We start from the raw sequence: 25,554 nt of genomic DNA on the forward strand, positions 1-25,554 counted from the left end.
CTTTTTTTTTTTTTAATAAATTATTTTATTTTATGTGTGAAGGTATCAGATTCCTTGGAATTGGTGGTACAGACAGTTGTGAGCTGCCATGTGGGTGTTGGGAATTGAACCCGGGTCCATTTGGAAGAGCAGACAGTGCTCTTAACCACTGAGCCATCTCTCCAGCCCCGGCATACAGCTCTTAAGAGATCTACTTGCCTCTGCCTTTTGAGTGCTGAGATTTCAAGTGTATGGTTTTTAAATTAAACACAGGCTTTCAAGAAAGTCTAAATGGAAGGTAAACATTTATTACCAGAGAAAAGAAAACATATACAAAGTCCGGATTCTTTGTCTTCATGCACTAATTTTGTAATGAAGCCCAAATTCCAACTAGGTAGATATTTACAAAGGTGAACTTCCTAACATGGTCCTGTATTGTGTGGTGGACCTCTTCCAATAGAAACCATATACTGAAAACTAAATATATTTTTATAGTTTACAAGAAGCTTAGAGCAATTATGTATTAACAGAGAAGACTTTTTAGTGCAAAATATTACAAAGGTGATACAACTGTGTGCCTCTTGTGTTTAATTATTTGATTTGAACAAGGAAAGGAAAAACAAAAGAGAAAATGATCAAGACAGGCCTGGCTTTAAGATTTTTTGTATTCAATTCGTTCTACTTTCACATCATCTCCAATTAGCTGATAAACATAAGTGACAACTGTAGAAGCCTGGATATCCATCAGCACAAATGACGGAATAATATTTCTGAAAGAAAAATAAACAACGTCAGTGTTTTATACTAAAATAATAGCACTGTAAATTTCAATTCAAGCTATTGCACACAAGGAGAAATATGATTGTTACCTGCACACTGAAAACAACAGTAGGTGGGCAATGGTGGCACACGCCTTTAATCCCAGCACTCAGAGAGGCAAAGGCAGGCAGATCTCTGAGTTTGAGGCCAGCCTGGTCTACATAGTGAGTTCCAAGACAGACAGGAAAAGAGAGAAACCCTGTCACAAGGGAAAAAAAAAAAAAAAAAAGAACAGCAATAAAAGAGTGCTGGGGCTGGAGAGATGGCTCAGTGGTTAAGAGCACTGTCTGCTCTTCCAAAAGACCCGGGTTCAATTCCCAGCAACCACAGGGCAGCTCAAAACCGAATGCCCATTCCAAGGGATCTGACACAATAATGCACATAAAAAATAAAGTTAAATAAAAATTTAAAAAAAAATGAAAAAGTGCTAATTAAGAACTTATTTACCTATTTATTCTGTTTTTTAACACAGGGTCTCACTGTGTAACAGTGGCTGGCCTTGAACTAGAAGAGATCTGCTGCCTGCCTCTGGAATGCTGGGGTTGAAGGGATGTACCACCACACCAGCTCTTATTTAAATGTTGTATTTTTCTTTATGAAATGTCACATATGCAGTTATTGCCTCTTCTAAAGGTCTAAATGCCTAAGTTGTGGCACTTACGTTTCTAAGGCATTATATGCCCCAGTGGCAGAACCTGGGTTAATGTAGAATTTATTTTCATGCTCAAATGCTTCAAATTTGTGAGTGTGTCCTGAGATAAGGATGTCCACATCAAACTGCCTCTGCAGCAGTGCTAAGCTAGCCATGTCTCCCCATGGGATAACTTGGTGTCCGTGGATCAGACCAATCTTGAACTGTCCCACAGTAACAACCTTCTGTTCTGGATAACTCAGATTCTGATAGAGAAAAGACACAGAAAACATATATTTCAGACAGAATGAAACTTTTTGTTTAAATATTCAATCTCATAGGTATCTTCAGACAATATCCTACAATAAACATATTTATAAATTGTTTCTTCTCAGCCTGTGACACTGCAATGGTGCTTAAAACACAGTTCAGCTGATGTAAACGGGAAGCTGCCAAGAAACCACTGTATTGAGTTAATTTCTATACAATATGTGTTGTTTAAGGAATGCTTTACAGAACAGTTATTCCTGGGCTGGTGAGATGGCTCAGCAGGTAAAGGCATTTGCCCCGAGCCTTGTTTCTTTTTTTTTTTTTTTTTCAATGCAGTTTATTCAGGAACCTTGAACAATCATCTGACCCTCGAGCCTTGTTTCTAAACCCGGATCCCACACTGTGAAGAGGGAACTGACTTCTGCAATCTGGTGTCCTTTCCCCTTCACACGACCACTTCGGCACACGTGCATGGATGCACTAATACTGTAATGAAAAATTTAGAGTAATTATCCCTACGCGTGATTTTTCACAACTTAAGGCACACAATTTATAAGCTGAGATTTATTTAAATTGCATCCCAGGCTTTAATAGTTATGATACCCATTTTATGGATGAGGAAACTAAGATACAAAGAAGCTGGAATAACTTGCCCAAGGTTATGTAGCAGTAAGTGGTTGAGGTGAGAGGCAAAGCCTGGTTACATGGCTTTAGAGTCTGTGCATTTAGCAAATTAGGAATTAAATTTAGCCTTGCTAATTAAACCGTCTTTAACATAAGAAACCTTAATATATTTTTAATACACTAGACCTATATTCTAATTACAAGTAAGCTGTCACCAGGCGGTGGTGGTGCACACCTTCAATTCCAGCACTTGGGAAGCAGAGGCAGGTGGATCTGGTAAGTTTGAGGCCAGCCTGGTCTACAGAGTGAGTTCCAGGACAGGCTTACACAGAGAAACCCTGTTTCAAAAACCTCAAAACCCAAAACAATTAGGCTGTCCTTTCCTATCTCCCTAGTCTTTCATCACCATGCCACCTCCATAATTTACTCTAAATCTTCTTTAAATCTGCTAAACAAGAACACTGTGTGTTCATTCGTTTGGTATAAAGAAACATTTTTTTTTAAATAGATCTTTAAATTATTTTGTGTGTGTCAATTCATGTGTGCACTTGTGGCAGTCAAAGGACAACCTGGAGTCAGGTCTCTCCAACCATGTGGGTCCTGGGAATCAAACCAGGTCATCAGGCTTGGTGGCAAGTGCCTTTACCACTGAGCCACCTCAGTGGCCCTAAACCCTTTGAAAGCACCAACCAAATTAAATACTTTTTGAAAAGCTTAAGATTCCTAGAAGCACAAAGTAATTTCTTCATACTGGAATCTGGTTTATTCTTATGAATTCAATTCAACCATAATTTATTGAGGGTCAGAAGAAAAGTAACTTGTTAAGAGTCACATTATTTAATAACTAATGAGCAAAGCTGAAACTTAAGAACTCTTATTAAATTTTTCCTCCTCCATACAGGATCTTATTTGATAGATCTAGCTGGCCTGGAATTCACTTTGTATCTTCTGGCTATGCACATAAGGTATAAAGGAATGAAATGAATGTGATGTTTAGATCTGGCTCTTAACCCTAACAATTTATCACATATGTGCAAATGTCCTCAAGTCGAAGAATGCCTAAGTCATAACACTTCTTGCTGCAAAATGAGGATACTTCACCTGTAATTTTATACTTGGGAGACAAGTAAGCGTGATGTTGAGGCATTATGTATGCTTAGAGAGGTGTTCTACCACCTCATGTCTAGTTCCTAGGATAACTTGTCAAACGGGCGGGGAAGAAAGAATGAAAAAACTAGAGTCTAAAAGATAAGGTTTATGCAAAGCAGCAGGAAAAGGGCCCAGATGGGAGGGAAAGGGAAATGGCACCTCATCGAAGTCTCCTCTCACGATGTGGACGTCGCCAGCCAGAGTCTTGAGATAGTCATAGCTCTCCTTGGTGCAAAGGTTTCCAGTGCAAAGAATGTGCTGGATCTTTCCCGGCACCAGGAGTTTTTTGAATTTAGCCGGCAGGCTGTTGCACCGATGTGGAATATGCAGATCTCCTAACACCAACACCAACTTTCAGTGTCACAGAGAAATAAAAACAGCATTAGACACAATTCCAACAATGTGATCCTCCCACAATTACCCCTTCAAGCCTGTCAGAGACTCCAGAGCCCAACAGAGCAGAAGGCACTCATACAGTTCCTATCAAGGGTCAGCAAACACACGGTCCTGGGTCTGCTCTAACACACCTTTATCTTGGGTATCAAAAGTTTTGCTATTTACCAATAAAAAGTAGAATAAAATCAAGTATTCTAAAATTATTCACTAGCCAGGTATGAGCACGCCTGTAATCCCAGCACAGGGCAGGGGGTACTGCAATTTCAAGGCCTGCCTAGTCGATAGAGCAAGTTCTAGGTCAGCCACAGCTACACAGAAAGATCCTGTTTCACAAAACGTAAAAAACAAAAAGTTTATTTAGGGCTAGAAAGAGAGAGCTCAATGGTTAAGAGCACTGGACGCTCTACAGAGGACCCAAGTACAACTCCCAGCACCCACATGGCAACTCACAACTGTCTGTAACACCAATTCCAAAGGATCTGCCACCCTCACACAAACATGCAGACAGAATACCAATGCATATAAAAATAAAACTTTAAAAGATTTAGAAACTTATAAATTACATTGAATAAAATGAAAACTACAAAGTGAACAAAATAATGCTAGCATCTATAGCATTTGGTAGTTTTGAAGAATGACACAATTCTTATTTCTGCAAGTATACTAAAAAACCTGTTTGACTTAAAAAGCATTGTTAAAGAAAATTATCAGAAATGAAATAATATGGGCCCACAGAGATGGTTAAGATGTTTCTTGCACTGGCTGCTCTTGCTGAGATCCCAAGTTCAGTTCCCAGCACCCACAAGGCAGCTCAAAACAATCCAATTCCACTTCTAGTGGGTCTGATGCCCTCTTCTGACCTCCTCAGGTACTGTATGCATGTGCTGTAATGTAATACAACAGCACATGCAAGAAAAACACACTTAAAAAAAATGAATAATATGGCTGGGTATGGTGGCACATGCCTTTAATTCCAGCACTCAGGATGCAGCGGCAGATGGATCTCTATTAGTTTGAGGTCAATCTGGTCTGCAAATAAAGCTCCAGGCCAGCCTAAGATAACATAGTGAGACCTTGTCTCAAAAAGGAGAAAGAGGGAGGGAGGAAGAGAAAGAGGAGAGAGACAGGAGAGGAGGGAGAGAGGGAAGGAGGGAGAGAGGGAAGGAGGTAGAGTAAGGGAGGAAAGGAGAGAGGGAATGTTGGATATGGTGGTTCATGCTTATAAATCCAGCACTCAGGAAGCTGAGACATGAAGACTACTAGATTAAGGCCAACCTGGGCTGCACGGCAAGCAAGTTCCAGATCTAGGCCAGCCAATGCTACAAAGTGAAACTATCACACTCACAAAATACATACATACACATATATGTATGTGTATATAAATATAAAAATGAAACATTAGGGAAAAGGTTAATAGTGATAGTGTAGTTATGTAAGAACTCTTTGAAGAACATTAGCTCTGATTAACTGACTTAGTTACATGAAACTCTTAGCAGTATGCTCCAGGGCACAAAGACCTACGCTTTAGAGTCTCAGCAGGCACATATGTGATCTGACTTACAGGTTTTGCTCTATTCACTTTCTTTCATTAGAAATCATCACTGTCATATTCGTATTACCTGAATAAAGCTGCTTCTTCTATCCCCTCGGTATAGCTTGTAAACTTAATACTTTCATAGTTATGTGCATTAGAGAAGTAAAACAAAAGGCCAGGTAATTGTGTCACAAGTTTAGCAGGAGATAGTTGAGAGTTGCCACAAAGTCAGATGACAAAAATAATATCAAAGAACTAAAAAGGCAATCCTAAAACAGGCATGGTGGCGTACACCTTTAATCCCAGCTCTAAGGAGGAAGAAGGAGCCAGATCTCTGAGTTCAAAACCGCCCAGTCTATATAGCATTCCAGATAAACCAAAGCTACACTGGGAAATCCTGTCCTAGGGGTGGAGGGTGACAGTGAGCCAATCCTATGAAATTTTAAGAAATTTCAAGATTGAACAAAATAACCTGACATAGTTTAAAAGTTCATGTAAAGATAACACATGTCCCCCTGAGAGCAACAGAAGAGATTTTTCATGTTGACTAATAAAAGGACACCTTACAGGATTTTCCTCATACAAACTGTCCATTCATTACTGCACACACACTTTAACTGCTTTTCAAGGCACGACTATAACTGAACAGTATCAAAGAGAGCATTCATTACATATTTACTATGATAAAACAAAGTTTTGCCACCATAATGTTAAAATTAATTTAAAATAGTTAATTTGGCACAATACAGGCAGAATACTGTATAAATAATAAATATTTTTAAAAAAATAGCTAATTTGGCAGCTGGAAAGTGGCTCAGTGGTTAAGAGAACTGATTCCTCTTCCGAGGATCCAGGTTCAACTCCCAGCACATGGTGGCTCACAACTGTCTGCAACTCCAGTTCCAGGGGATCTGATGCCCTTTTCTGGCCTTGGAGGGTATCAGGCACACATGCAGTACACAGACAGGCATGCAGACAAACACATCCACATAAAATAACTAATTACAAAAATCTTAATTAAAATTTAAAATCAATCAAAACCCAAACTGTGGTTAGGTGGTGGTGGCCCATACCTTTAATCCCAGCACTTGGGAGACAGAGGCAGCTCTGTGAGACAGACAAGCTCTGTGAGCTTGAGGACAGCCTGGAATACAGAGTGAGTTCCAGGACAGCCAGCACTACACAGAGAGATCCTATCTCAAAAAACCAAAAATCAAAGCAAAACCAAAAAACCCCAAAATGTATGAAATGAGAATGATTACTAAAACAAGCTTGATTAATCTCCTAACAAAAATAAGAATGATTGCAAAGAAAAGCTACTGTTATGAAGACACAGAGTAGCTGAAGTGACAGGTGGTCAGAGTGAGTCTACTTTGGGGAAAGCCTTTTAAAGCTCAAACCACTGCAGAGTATCCAACCTCCATTAGTAGACAAGTACCTTGGCATAGAACAATCTTCATTTTAGAGGGGGTCCCTTCAGATGTAGATTGAAGAACAGTTAATGTGGGACGCTGATGTTTGAGAAAAAGTAAAAGAAAAGAGAATTTCTGTATTAAAAGAAGGACTTCTGAATTCATATGAGGATGTCTGTCTAAAACAAGCTGAAAATCTCTTGGACAAAAAATGAATTGCTCAGTCAGAATGTACCAGTAAGAACAGTAGTGAGACTCAGTAGTGTTGTCATGACTGAAGACTTCAATTCCTGACTATTAACATGTGAGAGCTGTGACTGGATGAATGTCCACACATTAGTACAGAATCCTGTGGTTCTCTGCTGGTGACCGAGTTATAAGAAAGAGTGCCCCTACCTAAATTCCACAATGGCAAATCAGGTCAGACAGCAGAGGCCGCAAAAGATCTAGAAACTGATGTCTTGTTAAATCTATCTACAGGAACAGCCCAGACAAAGCGTGGGGATTTGGTTACCTCCTATTTGACAGAGCTGGGAAGGGTGAGAAACCCAGTCAGTTATCAGCCACCCAACCACCATTGTTAGTAGGAGCGAAGAAAAACTTACTCTGTGCCCAGCCTTAGTGGAATGAAGAAGTTGATTGCAGACAGGGGAATGAAAAAAAAAAAAGGGTGAAACATGACCAATGTTAAAAGGAAGCAACAAAGGTTAAAAGGAAAAAAAAAACATACCAAATATGCAAAATTTGTTAATGATTTCTGAATGTTATGGAAAGAAATGTTAAAAATCAGCTGTGATGAACATAGTTTCAAAAGAACCACTCACTTTACTTTTAAACAAAGGACAAACACCCACAGACAGCAAATTCAATTTGTCAATGTCATTCTACATTTTCTAATCTTGCTTTCCACATAGACTCCTGTCCCCTTATTTCTCATTCTGTTTACTCTTTGTAAGATTAGATATTTATAATTTGAAGAATTTATCAGGATAGGTTAAAGCTAGTATTTTCTGGTTACTGGGGTCTTGTTATCTCTGGATACATTGGTTATAATTTTTTATCTTTGAAGTTCTAGTAGTGAAAAACCATGCTCCCGGTAGGTTATTATTTGCAACAAAGGATATTACTAGCATGTGATTATCAAGTGATGAAAATGTCAAGGAAAGATCAGAGGTATGCAGGTCTCTGTGAATTCCAGGCTAGCCAGGGTTATATCATAATAACTTGAGGTAGGCTGACAGAGATGGCCCAGCAATTAAAAACACTTGCTGATCTTGCAAAGGACCCGGATTTAGTTCCCAGCACCCACATGGTATATAACAACTGCCTGCAACTCCAGTTCCAGGGGGAATCCCAACCCCTGGCCTCCAATGGCACTTGTACGTGAACTCAAGCAAGAGACACACATGCAAAAAAAAAAAAAAATTTTAAATAAGATTAAAAAAAATGTGACGAATAACAGGGCAACGACTGTTAAGCACAAGTGTTCACCTTTCAAAAGGACTTCACAAACATGAACAAGGATCGTAGGAGCAAATTCTTCTCCCCTGGAAGTGTCTCCAAAAATGCCATAAATTAACTAGTCTACTGTTTAAAAGCAAAAACCCGGCTACCTCAAGCATCTATCTTCGGAACGCTTATAAAGCCACCTTTTCAAAGGTCCCTTGCAGAAGACTAATCTCTGTGAACGCGCACCCCCACGTCCATCAGCCAGAGAGGTGCCTCCACTTTAACGTTCACCAGCACAAACTGCAAACACCTACAGGAACCCTCTACAAACTTGAGAGAGCAGAGGAGCGCCTTCAAAAATCTGAGTACAGGCACGCGTCCGGTCCCCAGACGCCGTCCAGAAAGGTCGCAGGGTCGGCAACCTATTGCGGGGCAAAGGCCTGCTGCAGTTTGGGGAAGCTGAAGCTCTCCAAACGATCGCCACGACTTCGCTCTAGGGGGTCGCAGCGACGGGAGACAAGCGGTCCCCTCCCGGAGCCTCGCGTCCCGCACCGAGGCCGGCTGTGCCCAGCAAGACGGGGCGGAGCAGCGGGGAGAGAGCCGTGCGCTCCCGCGGACGGCCCGAAGCCTCCCCGGCCTCCGCGAGCCGGTCTCGTGACAGGACGAGCGGCCGGGTCCGCCTCGCACGTCCTCTGGCCGCCGGGGCGAGCGGCGACGCCAGGCCCGGCCGCGCCCTCGGCCAGCGGCGATCCTCCCGTCCCTCCTCCGCCGCCTTCCCGGGCTCGCGCCTCCTTCCGCATCCTCCTCGCCCCCCCGCACTCCCGACGCCGCAGCGTCACGGCCCGACCCGGTTCGCCGCCGCCGCCGCCGCCGCCGCTCACCATCCTGTCACCGGGCTCCGTTCAGTCACCACGAACGCCGCCGCCCTCTTCCTCAGGCTCCTCGGTGACCCGCCCACCTCCTCCTCCTCCACCAATGAGACGCGGAGTTTGCGGGAGACTGTCCTACGGGGGCCGCTAAGGCTCTTTCGCCGTCAGAGAGCGCCCCCGCGCTGTGAGAAAACCCTCGCGGGTGGGGCAAGGTGCAGGCGGAGCTCGCGGAAAGCGCGGGCAGCATCCGGGCGCCTCCGCCTGGAGCCCTTCCGCCCGCCATGGCTGCTTTCCCGGTAGCCAAGCTGAAGTGCGAGATGACGGGCGGTCAGGTGAAAGGTGGAGCGGCCATTCTTGCTTTGTCACTTAGAAGAGGGAAAGGCTAACGTCTGTGAAGTGTCTCCGGGTCTTCTTAACGCTTCCTCCGCCATTCTTCGCCACGACTGAGGACGCGAAGCCTGGCCATAGCGCCCCTCATGAGGGCCTTGCTGGGCTTCGAGTAGCATTGCTGTCCCTTTCCTTTACGCCTAGTATTTAGTTTGGTGGCCATGAAATGAATTGTGGCATTGGGCTTTAGTTTCAGATGAGGTCTAATGTGGGGAGAAATTGAGGGGAGAACAATATTTGAGGAGCAAAAGTTGTTTTGAGCTCAGGCAAAACAACCTGATCTTTATTTGAGATTATGCCGGAGAATTTGTTGTTGTGGTTGTTTTTTTAATGCATGATCTTGAACAAGCTACTGCGTCTCTTTGAAGCTCAGTTTCCTCAATCAGAAAATGAGACTTAGTTGATAGTTTCTTGTAAGCGTGATATAAAAATACATGTAATGAGTTCAATAATTAGAAGGACAGGGGCTGGAGAGGTGGCTCAGTGGTTAAGAGCACTGCCTGCTCTTCCAAAGGACCTGGGTTCAATTCCCAGCACCCACGCGGCAGCTCACAACTGTTGGTAATGCCAATTCCAAGGCCTCTGACACCTTTACACTAATGACATAAAATAAAAATTAAAGAAATTATTAAAAAAAACAGCCTTATAAAAGGGAATGTTTGGGCTGGGGACAGGGTTTGTGGGTAGATGGACAGTTTGCCTGGCATGTACAAGGCCCTGGGTTGGATATCCCCGCTCCTGGCCCCCACGCAGAGTGTTGGGAGAACTCAAGAAGAAAATGAATGAAAGCATTACCATGCAAATTAGCTTGTAGGGGAAATAATTTTGTTGACTTTTATAACGCTGAAAATTTAATGAATTTTTACTATGTATGTTAAGGGTGTTTTATGGTATCTCCTAATGTAAATTAGTCTACAAAATGCTATGTGGCTCAGCTGAATAATTTTTAAGATTTATTTATTGATTATGTATACAGTGTTCTGCCTGCACATCATAGGAGGGTACCAGCTCTTATTACAGGTGGTTGTGAGTCACATGGGGCTGCTGGGCCAAATAAATATAACAACTGACTGTTATAATATATATATAGCCCATGAATCAAAGTGGCTGGTAACTGGTTAGTTTTCAGCCTTTTGCCCAAGATCAAGCTCAGATGAATGGTAGAACCAGACTGAAGGAGGTGGTATAGACTAGGCCTTGAAGTTTGGGTAGGATGGTTGCCAACAATTTGCAGATAATTAGTACTTTGGTTGATGGGGTCTCTGCAATATCAAAAGACCCTATTTTCAGGCTGGAGAGATGGTTCAGCGGTTAAGAGCACTGCCTATTCCTCCAAAGGTCCTGAATTCAATTCCCAGAAACCACATGGTGGCTCACAGCCATCTGTAATGAGATCTGTGTCCTCTTGTGATGTGCAGGCACACATGCAGGAAGAGTACTGTATACATAATAAACAAATCTTAAAAAAAACAAAACACTTCATTTCTAGTTCTGGCAATCTGACCCACAGGGCAGTACCAAAGAGCTCAACTTGAAGAATTTGACAGGCATGGTTAAATTGTTCAGTTGATCCCACTATCCTTTCCAGTTTTCATTTGAGTCCTGTGAATGCAGGAGTTTTGTAAGTTATCTTTACTGCTAGGAGAAACTATAAACAGCACCTTTCTTTTCCTCCATAGTATTTGGGAAAGCAATACAAACTCTGTCACGAGTGAGTGATGAGCTGTGGCTAGACCCATCTGAGAAAGGTGTAAGTAAGTCCATTTAAAAAGCCAGCTGTGTGTGGTGGTACACACCTTTAACCCCAGCATTTGGGATGAAGAGGCAGGCATATCTCTGTGAGTTTGAGGCCAGCCTGGTCTACAGAGCGAGTTCCAGAACAGCCATGACTACACAGAGAAACACTGTCTTGGGGAAAAAGACGGGGTGGGGGGGAGGCCTTTAAAAAAAAAAAAAAAGCCAGGTGTAAGGGCATAGGCCTGTAATCCCAGCACCAGGGAGGCAGAGGACAGCCAACTATATATCAAGTTTGAGACCAGTTTGAACTATGAGAAGCTGTCTTACAAACCAAAACCAATTCAATTTAAAAGAATGTTAAGTGACTGATCATATATTAAAGCAAGAGAAGATGTTTAAAAGAGCCAAGTCCAAGCCAGGGGTGGTGGGTAAAATCCTAAGCACTTAAAAATTCAGAAACCTGACAATTAAGTGATAGCTTCTCCCCTTGGACAAGGTATGAGACTGTCAGTCACTCAAGGCTCTTTTCTCTCACTTTCCACCACTTCATTCATTAGCATTATGGTCACTGTGGACATTTATAGTTTTACAGTTTCAGAGCTTAATATTACAGATTTTGTAAATATGTTCAATATACATACATACATATAGGTGACCATGTGCAAATTCAGTGCACATGGTTTCATTTGAATATATTTGTTGCATTATACTCATAGTAGGATTAATTCAGGATAGAAGTTGGTTTTCTCTGAAATAGCTAACTTATTTTTTTCCAGCTTGCTCTGAGATCTGTGAATTCTTGTCATTCAACATATGGCTATGTCTTGTTCTCGTCTGTGTTTTTTCAACATTATCAGTGGTCACCCTCAGCCACGATGAGTGATGACATACCACTGAATTTAAATTGCAAATTGGCAATAAAGGTAAAAGCAGTTGGTTTTCTCTTATATGGGACATAACAGCTGTGCTATACTTAATCATCTCAGTGCTGTTCATGAATACATAGGCTTTTCATCTGTTGGGGTTTTAAAAGCTAATGGGCCAGCCATACTGTGTGTTTAGTGTTTCCAATGTATTTGTGTTGCAGTCAATTCTGCCAATCTTTAGATGTCTGAATTACCTCGAAAGGAGTGTAGAGAAGTGCAACATAGTCAGCAGGTTGGATAAAGGCAGAGTCGTCTTTCAGTTCTTCTGCAGGCATGGTAGGTGCAGCTGAAAACTGTGTGTTCCTTGGCATTTTTATGCGTGCAGGCTGCAGACTTGCTATGAGGTGGGGTACAGGTCTGGAGCATGATGGGTGTGGCACCTGTCTTTGCAGATGTGTTGCAAGGTGGCCCCTGTTATTTCCATAGGCCTTCATGGCACAAGCTTGCCTGCATGTAAAACAAAGCAGCTTTTAAAAATGTCCAACTGGGGAGATGGATCAGTCAGACTTGCAAGGAAATGATCTGAATTTGATCCCCAGAACCATGTAAGAAAAAAAAAAAAATCTAAGTATGGTGGCACATGCTTGTAGTTCCAAGGCTGTAGAGGCAGAGACAGAGACAGGCAGATTCCTGGAGCTCATCTTCTGGCCAGCCTACCCTGCTTGAAGAGCTTGACCCTGTGTGAGGTTCCATATTCAGGGAAACAAAAAAACAAACAACCACAAAAAAAAAAAAATTGGGGGTGCTGGAGAGATGGCTCAGCGGTTAAGAGCACTGACTGCTCTTCCAGAGGACCCAGGTTCAATTCCCAGCACCCACATGGCAGCTCACAAATGTCTGTAACTCCTGTTACAGGGGATCCAACACCCTCACATTGACATTTATGCAGTCAAACACCAATGTAGATAAATTTAAAAAAAATTGGTCAACAGTCCCCGAGGAATGACACCTGAGGTTGTCTTTCATGCCATGCCTCCAACTCCAGCACACACTAGCACATGACACATGCCCCCTACACAAATGTTTAGTTGAATCTGAATTGGTTTTTCTAGCTGGATGTGATGGCACACATCTTTGAACATAGCACTAAAGTGGCTGAGCCAACAGGATCATGAGTTTGAGGCTAGTGCATGTATGTAGCCAGTTTTAGGCTCTTAGCTATATAGTGAGATCCTGCCTCAGAATAATTCATACTTGTAACATTGGTCCAAATCTTCTTTGGGAATGGTCTTGTGGTCAGGGGTAATTCCATTCACTTCCATACAACTGTTATAATCATATTTTTAATTTTTTTTTTGAGACAGGGTTTCTCTGAATAGCCCTGGTTGTCCTAGATTTTCTCTCTGAACATAAATGGTATAGCATTATTTCTCCCTTCTTTGAATCTAAATCCATGTAACAGCAAACCATGTACAGAGTGTACTCAAAGGACCGCAAGGCTGATTGTCACGAAATGTAGCTGTGACTTCTATTCCACTGCTTGTTGGCCTTGTGGAAGAACATAAGCTCCAGGAGCCTTCCCTGTCTGCTATGTACAATGGCACTGGCTTTACCCTCATGCCTCAGGGTGCTGTGGGGAAAAAGTGAGGTCTTCTTCCCCAGAGCAACAGGCCTGATGCAGACTGAGTGCTCTTCAACCATGACGTTAGTGCAGTCTCCTTGTCCCTTCTGTCCAGGTGGACTTCAGAGAACCAACTGTTCAGGATCTGAAGTATCTCAAACATGGCTCTATTAGAGCTATTCCCAGTAAATATTTCTATACTAGGCTTAGTACTGTGTGCCTATAATCCTAGTACCTGAGGAGGTTAGAGGCAGGTGAATCAGAAGTTCAAGGTTATTCTCAGCCACGTAGCAAGTTCCAGGCCAGCCAGAATACATGAGCCTGCAGTTTTAAATTTTTTTATGAGCGTGTCTTAAAACAAAGCAAAAGTTAAAGCAAAAATATTTGTGATTGATTCATTTAGGATAGTTTTGTAGGGTGTTTTTATTATGTAGCGTGCCTTAAGATACAAAGAAGAGGAGGACGCCTCCCATCAGTGGACTTAGACAGGGGCAGGGAGGAGATGAGGGAGGGAGGGTGGGATGGGGAGGGAATGAGGGAGGAGGCTACAGCTGGATACAAAGTAAATAACCTGTAATTAATATAAAAAATAAAATTACATACACACACACACACACACACACACACACATATATATATATATAAAGAAAAGAAACGGAAAATCAGACAATTGAGCCCAGTAACATTTGTATCAGGTAAGGATGAAAGTTTGAAGTCATGGTACAGGTACTTGCAGTCTAGGCTGCTCCAGCTGCTGCTGCTGCTGCTTCTGTTTCTCGTACCTCCTTCTAATTCTTTCCCCCTCTTCTTTTTCTTCTTCCTCCTTTCTCCTTTCCTTCCTTTTCTCCCTCCCTCTTCCTCCTTCTTCCTCTTCTCTCCCCTCCTCTCCTCCCTCCTTTCTCTTCTTCCTACTCCCCCTCTTCATGGTTTCCTTTTTCTTTATTCACAGGGTTTGAGTCACAGCATATATCAGTACCACCACAACAAAACTTATAACAAGGTGACTTTGCTGTAAGGGACTAGGTGCTTCTTCCACATGAAGAACTTCCTAAAACTTTCCTTTGTACATCCCTTGACAGAAATGCTTGACTTTGCTATGACTAGACCAACCTGGACTCTACCTGGTAGCCAGGGGGTAGTGTTGTCATCCATTTGGCCAAAAGCCGTATCTGGACCACATTGTACTGTACAGGTTTAGGCCAAAGGGTCCTGGGGCTGGAAGGGAGGGAGGACCAGAGAAAGAGCCATGACAGGGATGCTGCCCCAGTCCTGGGCTAGTTCTGTTTAGGCTGCAGTGATTTGCAGTTTATGTTTGTAACTTTATGCCAGTCAGCTGGTGGAGAAAGATTGTTCAAGTTCAGTTGAGAAAAGTCTTCTGAGAAGATAATTCAGTTAGCTGCTGTAGATACAGATTGGGACTTTGGGGAAAAATCAAGCATTAGTAAAGTCAGTTTAGCTCTTTTGCTAGAAGAAAACAATTACCCAGACATGAGCCTCCACAATGGGCTTTCTTTGATTTTAACCACAAAGAGCATCCAGAACGGTAACTGACAGACATCTGCTAAGAAAGAAAAGACTGTGGTCCTCCTAAGGATTCAGTCCACCTGTTGATACTTCGCCCAACCCTCTGTTTTCCTTCTGCACCGGCCACAGTTCAGAGTGTCCCTGAGGAATGTGGTCTTCACCCATGTTCTCTGCTGGCTTGAGACAGGTCTGCAAAGAGAGGGCCTTTTAAAAGGGTTCCGTGATTCTGGAGAAAGTGAAGCTCTGACTCACACACATATTTATGAAGTGAGGAGTCATTTAGGTTTTTGTTGCAAGGTAGCCTACAGGTGTGCTAATAACTTCAATTTCATTAAAAAACACTGAATAAGCTGGGCAGTGGTGGAGCACACCTTTAATCCCAGCACGCAGCAGGTAGAGGCAGGAGGATCTCTGAGTTTGAGGCCCCGGCTGGTCTACAGAGTGAGTTCAGGACAGGCAAAGCTACACAGAGAAATTCTGTCTCAAAAAACAAAACAAACAACCAAAAAAAAAAAAAAAAAAAAAAAAAAACAAACCTGAATAACTGAGCACTTTTGAAGGTGACCCTGCCTTTGAAAGCACAAGCTCCACAGATAAAGTAGGTGTGTGGTAACCTTGGCTCAACTGCTTCTTCACCTCCAAGCTCTCTGGCACCACTGAGAGAAGTTGAGATAGATGACTCTAAAGCACATCTCCCGACAGCTGTTGCAGCAGCTGTTTCTGTGAGGGTTTCTTCCCAGTTTCTTGGTGCTGTGTGCACCAAGACTTAACTTCAGCATAAGTGACGCAGAAATATTTTTACAGTAGGGAAGGTTTGTCAACTTGGGAGCTTAGTGTTTTCCCAAAACAGCAGCCCCAGTGCTTTCTTTGAAATGGGTCAGATGAAGCCAGGCACTGTGGTACACACCTGTAATCCCAGCACTCCGGAGGCAGAGGCATGCTGATCTCTGAGTTCGAGGGCAGCCTGGCCTACAAAGTGAGTTCAGGACAGCCAAGGCTGGACAGAAAAACCCTGTCTAGATCCCTTCCCCCCAAAAAGGGCCAGATGAGGCCTGTTGTGGTGTCTTTGATGCCAACACTCAGGAGGCAGAGGCAGGTGGAGCTCTGATTATAGAATTCAAGAGTTCAAAACTCTGAAATATCTTTTCATTTTACCTAGGGAAAAGCCAGTGACCTTCAAATGGTCTATACTGTTGACTGGGGACCAAGAGCTCTCTGCATGTTTCCTATTGTGTGTGTTCAGCTCCACAGCCTGTTGTTCTACAATTAAAACAAACAAAATAAAACAAAAACCAAAAACCCCTGTCAGTTTCTTAAGGTCTGAGGGGCCAGTAAGATGGTTTAGCAAGTAGAGGTTTTGCTGCCAAGTCTGATGACCTGAGTTCAATCCCTGGAACCTATATGGTAGAAGGAGTCATTTGACCTCCACACATACCAGGGTACATCCCCATGTGCTCCCCCAACAAAACAAAAACAAATCCTGAAGAAATTTGGGGGCTGGAGAGATGGCTCAGTGCTTAAGAGCATTGGCTATTATTTCAGTGGCCCAGAATTCATCTCCCTGCTCCCACAATGGGCAGCACAAGCACCTGTAACTCCAACCCCAGGGCATCTAATGTCTGCTTCTAGCCTTCTTGGGCACCTACTTGGACATTCACATACTTACATATAAATAAATAATATTTTTTAAAAATAAAAAGGTCTCAGAACACAGTTTTATCTGCTTTGTTCTCTGCTAGTGTTACAGAATTAATTTAGCTTCCCAGTGAGAAATCACGCCAGTGCTTAGAGGTTAATAAAGGAAAAACTCTTAATAAAAAGCAGGCGACTGGTTCTGACTAATGCACAAAAGGGAACTAGTCCTGAACCAAAACCCCATCAGCTTACGTAGTTACATGGTCCCAAGTTACAATTTGCACAATTAAACATGTGTCACGGAGACAGAAATTCTAAGGGTTAGCTGTTTGGACAATGGAGAGATTAGACCACACTGTGAAATATTGTCATAGTTACCCTGGGGCAATCCAGGGCTGCTCTTCCAGCGCAGTTGTTAACAAGGTTGCCCTGCCTGGCTGGGAGAATGATGCTATTTCTGGTAAGAGACCCTGGATTTAATGCCCACTTTGAAGCACACTGTGTGCTCTTTGATATGGGCATGGGTCTAATGGCCATCCCGTACTAGGGGTGACTCCTTTTGTTATGGGAATAGGGCCTAGTTGGAGGCAAACTTAGTGAACACTCTTAACAGAAACATAAGCTCAGCAAACCTATACTTCAATTATGTTCAAGTACAAGTGTTTCCTTCTTTCCGTTTCTGCAGAGCATGGTCAGTACTGCTCATTCTCTCCTTTAGCTAAATTCTACTATGTGCAACTTAGTATTTCTCAGCAAGCTGGGGAGACCCTTTCTAACCTCAGCCTACCATTCCAGCTTCTTCTTATCAGTACATCAGGCTCCTAAGATCATCCCTCTGTGGTTGCCATCAAAAGTTGCCAAATTATCTGTAACACCTCACTTCAAAAGTTGGATCCCAGCACTCAGGAGGCAGAGGCCAGCCTGGTCTACAGAGTGAGTTCCAGGCCAGCCAATGCTACACAGAGAAACCCTGTCTGGAAAAACAAAACAAAAAAGTGGAATCTGTCTCCCTACCTTGAATCTCAGTCTCTTCTTCTTTTCTTTCTCCCCCTCCTCCTCCTCCTTCCTCCTCCTCCTTCTCCTCCTTCACCTTCATTGTATAAGGGTATTTGCATAACTACATCTGTATATCATATGTGTGCAATGCCTGAAGAGGCCAGAAGAGGGCGTCAGCCCTGGGATTCTGAATGGTTGGGTTAGCTGTATAGATGCTGGAACTTCAACCAGGTCCTCAGGGAGAGCAGCCAATGCTCTTAGCCACCATGCTGCCTCTCCAGCCCCAGCCTACCATGGCATTACTTTGATGCCAACGGTGGTTTGCAGAGGTTTCTAGCCTAGGCTTCCTAAAGCCTATTTACTGGCTTTAACTTTGCCTCAGAACTTCTCTACTGGGTGGAGAACGAACTAGGAATAGACTTCTTGGATAGATCGTATGGCACAGCCACCCTCTTTGCTTCTACTGAGGCCCCAGACAGACAATTAGCCCACCCCAGATGATCCTTCACAGCTGTGTCTAGGTTAGACCTCAAGAGCTTCTCAGAAGAGTCATGAGAAATAACAGGTGTTTGCTCTTACGAAGAACTCAATTTCAGTGTGGTCTGTTAGCCAAAGTAGGAAAACTTGAGAATACACAAATCTGGCTATTTATTAAGTTAATAATTGCTGGGTACAGTGGTGCACATTGAGAACTCGGAGGCAAAGACAGGTTTACTGATGTTTGAGGCTAGCCTGGTCTACATAGTGAGTTTCCAGCCAGCCAGCCAACCAGTCAGTCAGTCAGTCAGTCAGTCAGTCAGTCCTTGTTACTCAGTAAAACAAAACAACAAGGAATCTCACCAAACACAGAAGCTGAGAAATGTGTCAAGTTTTATTTATTTGAGATGAGGCCTGATTAGCTCTGGCTGGCCTAGAACTCATTATGTACACCAGGCAGGCCTCGAACTCACAGAGATCTGCCTGCCTCTGCCTCCCTAGTGCTGGGATTAAAGGCATACACCACCATGTCTGGCAGTTTTAAAAGAGTTTTTAAACTTAAAAAAAAAAATGTGTGTGTACATTGGGTGTGATTAAAACTAAAGTCATCAGACTTGGTGGCCAGCACTTTTGCCAGCTGTCTGAGCCATCTCTCTGGTCCTGGTTAGAGCTTTTGGTTTCTACTGCATGGTGCTGCTTGCAGTCTAGCTTTAAGAAAGCCAGCCACCTTTATCATCATGGGCTCTGTACTTGTTAGAGTACTATAGCTTGAAAAGTCACTTAGATTCACCAGCCTGCAGTTTCCTCTTCTGAGACTGAGTCCCTCCCTCCCCTGAAGGGCTGCGGGGGGGGGGGGGGGGGAAGAATGCATGTAAAATGCATACAAATGCGCTTGAAGCACTTTACTTTGAAAGTATGAATTTAAAAGTTCCCCAAATTTTTCAGATTAGGATAATAAAACTTATAAAGTCCTTAAAAACATTCCAAAAAATCCTTACAAATAAGAAACACTAAAAAATTTTTTTCATTTTATTTTATGTGTATGACTGTATTGCCTGCATGCATGTATGTATGTGTGTGCCCTGCATGGATAGATACTCCGGTACTGGAGTTATAAACACTGGTCAGCTGTATGAGGGCTCTGGGAACTGAACCCTGGTCCTAAGCAAGCACAAGTGCTTTTAACCATTGATCCATCTCTCCAGCCCCTGAAACACTAAGCATTGCTATTTCTCCTAAAGCAAAAAGAAATCACAGACCAGATTTAGAGGTCTAACTGCCAAAAGTCCTACAAGGAAACACTAGTCTGAATAAAAGAAAAAATAAAATAAAATTTAAAAAGACTTGAGATGTATGACCTGTAGTACCAGTTACTGTTACACACACATTTAAGTTTCTTTTAAGGGACTAGAGACAGCTAAGTTTGCAGAGTGCATGCCTATCATGCAAGAAGTCCTGGGTTTGATTTCCAGTACCTGAGCTTGATGGTGCATGCCTGTAATCCGAGTACTTGGGAAGTAGAGGCAGGAGGATCAGAGTTCAAGGTTATCCTCTGCTACCGAGTTTGAAAGCAATGTTCTGGGTGAGACCTGTCTATTTTCGCAGAGGATGTGGTGTGTTGCTTCTTGTACACTAGGGGGCGACAATATGTTTCATAATTAAGGCCACATTCTACAGCAGGCTGATGCACCTGCCACACAGGAAACATTAATTTTATTGCTTTAATTTAGCTGTGAAAGGCAGGCTTTTAAAGCCTGTTCATTTTGCACTTACAGTTATTAAGAGGTTGCTTTGTTCTCTTTAAGGCATTAAAAGAACTCACAATGTGTATTTCCAAGACAGCCAGCCCTTGAAAATTCTCTTTGAAAAGAGCTTGTGTGCGAATATCCTGACGATTAAACCAAGGTAAAGGGTCTCCTGATGCCTCTTTCACTTCTGAACACAGCGTCCTCAGGCAGTGAACAACTCACCCTGGAGCTTTTCTTTCCTTTTTGAGATTATTTTTAAGTCAGCACACAAAATGCTGGGGCTTTAAATGACATTTCGTGCTGTGTACATTGTACTTTGGTCATACTCACCCCATTACCCTCTCTTGCCCCCACATCCTTTTAGAGATTTCTAACTGGTTACACTTTAAAAAAAACAAATTAATTAACATTATTTTATTCCAAATTCACTTTTTACCTATTTTTATTTTTTACTTTATTTATTTATTACAATTTATTCACTTTGTATCCCCTCTGCAGCCCCCTCCACTGGTTACACTATTTAAGAAGGCTAGCACAATCACTGACATTGTCACAAAGAAACTTTTAGAAAGACAGGTGACAGCTGCTTAAAGGTGGCAAGTTAGCTCTGAAATGCCCCACTCATGGCTTCACACTTCAAATGCAACCAAAGAGGAAAATCAATTGTGATACTTCACATCTCTACAACTTCTGTTTGATTCCTAGAACACACAGCTTGAGGACATTTGAACAATTTTATGCAAATTGATTTTCTTATTCCATTGTTTTCTAGGTAATGGGTGAGCCACATTTATGAGCGAAGGATGCTCAACCATTTCCATCAGTTGCAGCCTTGACTACCAATTAGCATGACACTGGAGCAAAGTGTATTTTATCTTAATGCCTTTTTAAATCACAAAAGGAATCCTTGTGCCCTGTAACAAGTCCAAATGTACTAAAGAGTGAAAAATCTTGCTCCCCTGCTATCCTTTGTGGTTCACTTGGCAGGGCAGCTCTGTTAGCAATCTGGTGACTCTCCCTTCAGCATACATCTTCCCTACCCGACAACCCCCAGGATGTGTGTGTGAATGCACATGCTACTGCGCATGTGTGGAGGTCAGAGGACAACATGCCAGAGTCTATTCTTTCCTTCCACATGGGTCCTGGGGATGATGGAACTCAGGTCGTCTGGCTTGACAAGCAAGTGCCTTGACCTGATGAGCCATCTCTCTTGCCATCTTCTTGAAACTGAAGATGTGAGGAACTTTTGCTATCAGTTCAGTTACATCAATCTTGAGTAATTGCTTTTCTCTTTGCATTGTGCCTGAGCTATAGTCTCCTACTGATTACCTTATGGGGAACATTGAGGTAGCTGCCCCATTTTCGCTGTTGGAAACAATGCTGTATAATACACAGAATAGCATCTGTTATCTATTGCTGTGGAACACGTTCTCCCCAAATGTAGAGCCTTCACAAATTAGGCACTTATGACTCTGTTGAAATAGCTGGGCCTTATCTGGATATTCCTGGATCAAGGTCTTTCCTGAGTTTGAAGACAGGTAGCACTAGAATTATACAGTGTCGTGTGAAGGCTCACCTTGGAGGAGACGCTGCGGAACTCATTGGTATGGCTGCTGGAAGCTCAGGAAGATCCATTCCCAAAGGTGCAGGTTGCTACCTGAAAAGTCCATGCCAGATGAGGATGAGAGAGCTCCAAGACAGAAAGAAACCTCAGGCCTTTTACATTCTCGTGTCAGAACTCAGCCATAGCTCCTGTGATCTGCTCTTGGAAATGAGTCTAAGTCCAGCTCGAACTTAAGGGAAAGAAAGTGGGGATCATTAGGGCTGTGGTACAGGCTGCCCAATAGAGTCCTTAAAATGGGGTTAGTGGGTCAAAGGCCAATAAACATTTACATTCCTGTGTACTCTGCCAGCTCAGTTACCACCTGAATAGTTACTGTCACTTCCCATTGTCACCAGTGCAGGAGTTCTTCAAATATTTATTTATTTATTTTATGTATATGAGTGCTCTATCTGCATGTATACCTGCATGCCAGAGGAGGACATCAGATTACATTATAGATTGTTGTGAGCCACCATGTGGTTGCTGGGAATTGAACTCAGGACCCCTGGGAGAGCAGTCAGTGCTCTTAATGGCTGAGCCATCTCTCCAGCCCTGCAAGAGTTCTTCTAAATAGAGGACACATAATAACTCTTTACAAGTTTTGACAACCACATAGGTAAAATCGTTGCATTTTCATTGTTAATAGTGAGTCTGAGAATAATATGTTTATTCACATTTATTTTTTTAAGACTCTTTTGAGACAGGGTCTCACACCTGAAATGAGCCTTGAACTTAAATGTCCCCTTGCCTCTGCTTCCACGTGCTGGGACTCTGGCATGTGCTGTGTTTGGCAGTTTTCTTTCCCTTTGAATTACACATTAATGTTGCCATTTTTTAAAATCAAGTTTTATTTTGTATCTTGTGGTCTGGGGTGTAACAAAGGGATAGAACTCTTACCTAATGTAGACAAGTCTCTGGCTTTGATACCTATAAACACAAAAGAAAAAAGTTATGTGGAGCCCCAGCACAGGGGATGCTGAGGCAAAAGAACATGAGTTCAAGTTCAGCCTGAGCTACATAGCAAGGCTTGGGCTCAGAGCAAGTTTATTTGGCATTTGTATAACACCTCCCCTTTAAGCAAGGGAGATGTCCCCAGATGAATTTAATAGTTGTTCCTGGCATTCTGGTATCAAGATACACTGTTAACTATTGTCTAGCATCAGGCTAACAACTGAGACTGCATAAATTCTAAGGATGTCATTTTTATCTAACAACACCTTAAGTACACAAGGATGGCGGACCTTGCAGTTTCTCTTTGTTTTGTTAGAATGCAATTTAACTTAATTTTAATTTTAAATGTACTTTTTATAAATATTTTTAAAGACTCATTTACTTTACATGTATGAGTGCTCTATCTGCATGTACACCTGGATGCCAGAAGAGGGCATTAGATCCCAATATAGATGGTTGTGAGCCACCATGTGGTTGCTGGGAATTGAACTCAGGTCCTCTTGGAAGACCAGCCTGTGCTCTTAACCACTGATCCACCTCTCCAGCCCCCAAAACATGGCATTTTTTTTATTTTATGGATGTTTTGTCTGCATATATGTCTATGGACAATATGCATGCCTGGTGCCCTCAGAGAGCAGAAGAGGGCACTGATCCTCTGGAACTGCAGTTACAGATGGTTGTTGCCCCAACCTGCGGGGCTCCAACGGGGTTCCTAAGGTGGAGAGATTGGAAGGAATGGGGGGAAAGGGACGAGAGACACAGGAATGGAGCCAAGTCTGTTCGTCTGATCAAGGCTTCCATTTATTAGAAATTTTCACCCAACTTATATAGGGAGAAGGCAGGAAAGGGGAAGGTTAATCTACTGCTGCAGGAGATAGGAAGAGTGCTTTCATGGGTTAAATATTGTACCTGCAAGATATCATAAGGATGGTTTCTAAAGATATCTTACCGATGCTCTAATAAACGGATGTCCTCACAATCTATCACCCATGATTTAGGGTCTTAGATAACTCTTTCACTACATAGCTTTAGGTCTCCATTAAATGACCTTCACTCTCTACTTGGCTTTGGCTTCAGTAACTACCTTTGTCTTCACTAGATAGCTTTAGGCTCACTAATTGACTTTGGCTTCCGTAGATACTTTTGTCTCTGCTAGATAGCTTTGGCTCACTGTTTGACTTTAGCTTCAGTCGATAGCTTTGGCTCCCGGCATCTCCTCCCTTCTTAAACAATTTAAGAGGCTAGCAGGTAGATTTTGAACATGAGGTCTTTTGCAGAAGGTGGGCATTAACCAGAGGGGGGAAGTAGTGACCTGATCCTCCCAAGGCTTTTGCAGCCTTTTTGGGTGCCTTTTTGGGGAGGAGAAGAAGACCCTATTAACACCTGAGGGCATCCCCTGCAGGTTGTGGTTAGGGGTAATCAGACACCAACCTCTATGTAATCAGGTTTGCTTCTCAGGGGACTAGAAGCAGGCAATTGGGCCCTCCCCTTGCAATGTCATCTTGCACCCCATTACAGGTGCCCAGGAAAGCATTTATCTGAGTTTCATGCTGTTTTCATGAGAGCCAAACATAAGCAGTCAAGACCCGTGTGATGGACTGTCAGCAGTCTTCCTCTGGTTCAGCTAAGCCTCTGTCAGCCAAATCAAGTCTGTGATAATGAACTTGTATGGGTTTAGATGCCAGGGAGTCAATTTGCTGTTTTACAAAGCCAGTAAGTCTTTTAATGGCCCATGGGCCAAAAGATACGAGAAGAAGGAAACCTACCAAGGGTCCCAAGATTGAAGGAAGAAGGGTGGTGAGCCAGGGAGAGGTTGAAAACCAATTATGAAACCAACTTTCCTCTTGTTCTCTCTGTCTCTTTCTCTCTTCTAAGCCCTCTCTAACCTTAGCCATACTGTCCCTTACAATCCCAGTATAATCTGTGTAAAAGCAACACTCTTCCTTAAGGGCAGCACATAAGCAGTCATCTTGACTGGAGGGGTCTTCTTTGACATCATTATCACTGTCAGGAGAAAACTCCTCATCCACTTGTTGCACCAAGCGTTCCAGTAGCCATCAAGCTGCATCCTTTTCCTGTGAAAGAAACAGACAGCTCCTTGTTCCCATATGAGTACAGGGTTGGGTCTATGCCATTGATTTGTTAAAGGATTTCTCCATTTTACTTTAGCAGAAGTTTTTTGGCTTTTGTATGCCAAAATCTACCTGCTGCAGATTTACCATGCTTATCCAAATTTTTTAGAAAATTTAGGTGTCCAGGGGAGTGGCTCCCCCTTTTTTAAAAGATTTGTTAGTATATCCTGCTCTATTATCAGTTTTAAATTGCTTAGGAACTCTTAGAACATTAAAAGCCTGTAGACAATGAGCAATAACATTTTTTGCAGTTTCTTCTGGTTGAGGAGTGGCAAAAATAAATCAAGAATAGGTATCAATGCAAACATGTACATATTTTAATTTTTCAAATTAAGGAATACGACAATTCCACCAGCTGGGGACCAAGTATTCAGACACCCAAGACTTATGAGGGCCATCTCGATTCAAACCACCACATGGGTGCCTAGCTTAGTTCACCTTGGCTGTATTTGAGTAGCTGCATCTTCTACTGTCTCCCTTTCTGGCATGGAATGAGAATGGAAGGTAGTATCCAGCGCCCAGCTCACACTGCAGCTTCTGCATGTTCCCTAAGGCAGTACTGTCATTTCAAATGTCCTTGATCTCCGAGCTCTCTTAGTCGGCTTGCCAAGGAAGGTACAACTTAAAAATACTCATAATAAAAAAAAAAAAGACCTTCGGAGGAAGTTTCCTAAATAATAAATAGGCCTGTTTATTACCAGATTCAAGACTTGGATAGCAGTAAGATTATAGCTGTTTTTCAAAT

The 25,554-nt window shown here is 42.7% G+C and overlaps 2 protein-coding genes across 3 annotated transcripts in view; one reads left to right on the plus strand and one right to left on the minus strand.

Moving 5' to 3' along the window:
- Positions 1-267: 267 nt before the first annotated feature.
- On the minus strand, positions 268-9,292 carry Vps29 (VPS29 retromer complex component). 2 transcript variants are annotated; one of them, XM_021631343.2, is made up of 4 exons: positions 9,145-9,292; positions 3,632-3,823; positions 1,460-1,695; positions 268-749 (listed from the first exon to the last, which is right to left on the minus strand). In XM_021631343.2, the coding sequence occupies exons 1-4, from the start codon at positions 9,145-9,147 to the stop codon at positions 632-634; spliced, it is 549 nt and encodes a 182-aa protein (XP_021487018.1). In that variant the 5' UTR covers positions 9,148-9,292; the 3' UTR covers positions 268-631. The 2 variants fall into 2 exon arrangements, with proteins under 2 accessions (XP_021487018.1, XP_060238404.1); XM_060382421.1 differs by lacking the exon at positions 9,145-9,292 and adding an exon at positions 8,428-8,944.
- Positions 9,245-25,554, plus strand: part of Rad9b (RAD9 checkpoint clamp component B) — a 30,331-nt gene continuing 14,021 nt past the window's right edge. The window contains exons 1-5 of the mRNA XM_021631395.2: positions 9,245-9,471; positions 11,199-11,269; positions 12,033-12,179; positions 12,344-12,458; positions 20,181-20,280. Coding sequence (XP_021487070.2) covers positions 9,414-9,471; positions 11,199-11,269; positions 12,033-12,179; positions 12,344-12,458; positions 20,181-20,280 — 491 coding nt within the window. The 5' untranslated portion in view covers positions 9,245-9,413. The remainder of the gene's footprint in view (positions 9,472-11,198; positions 11,270-12,032; positions 12,180-12,343; positions 12,459-20,180; positions 20,281-25,554) is intronic.

Source organism: Meriones unguiculatus, chromosome 4 (genome assembly GCF_030254825.1).
Source record: "Meriones unguiculatus strain TT.TT164.6M chromosome 4, Bangor_MerUng_6.1, whole genome shotgun sequence".
Classification (NCBI taxonomy): Eukaryota; Metazoa; Chordata; class Mammalia; order Rodentia; family Muridae; genus Meriones; species Meriones unguiculatus.

Bases quoted from the DNA above. Each gene is read 5' to 3' on its own strand.
- Vps29 (XM_060382421.1), bottom strand. The intron at 1,696-3,631 runs GTGCCATTTCCC...TTTCTCTATCAG, and splicing joins TGAGAGGAGACTTCGATGAG to AATCTGAGTTATCCAGAACA. The intron at 750-1,459 runs GTAAGTGCCACA...TTTTTCTTTCAG, and splicing joins GCATATAATGCCTTAGAAAC to AAATATTATTCCGTCATTTG.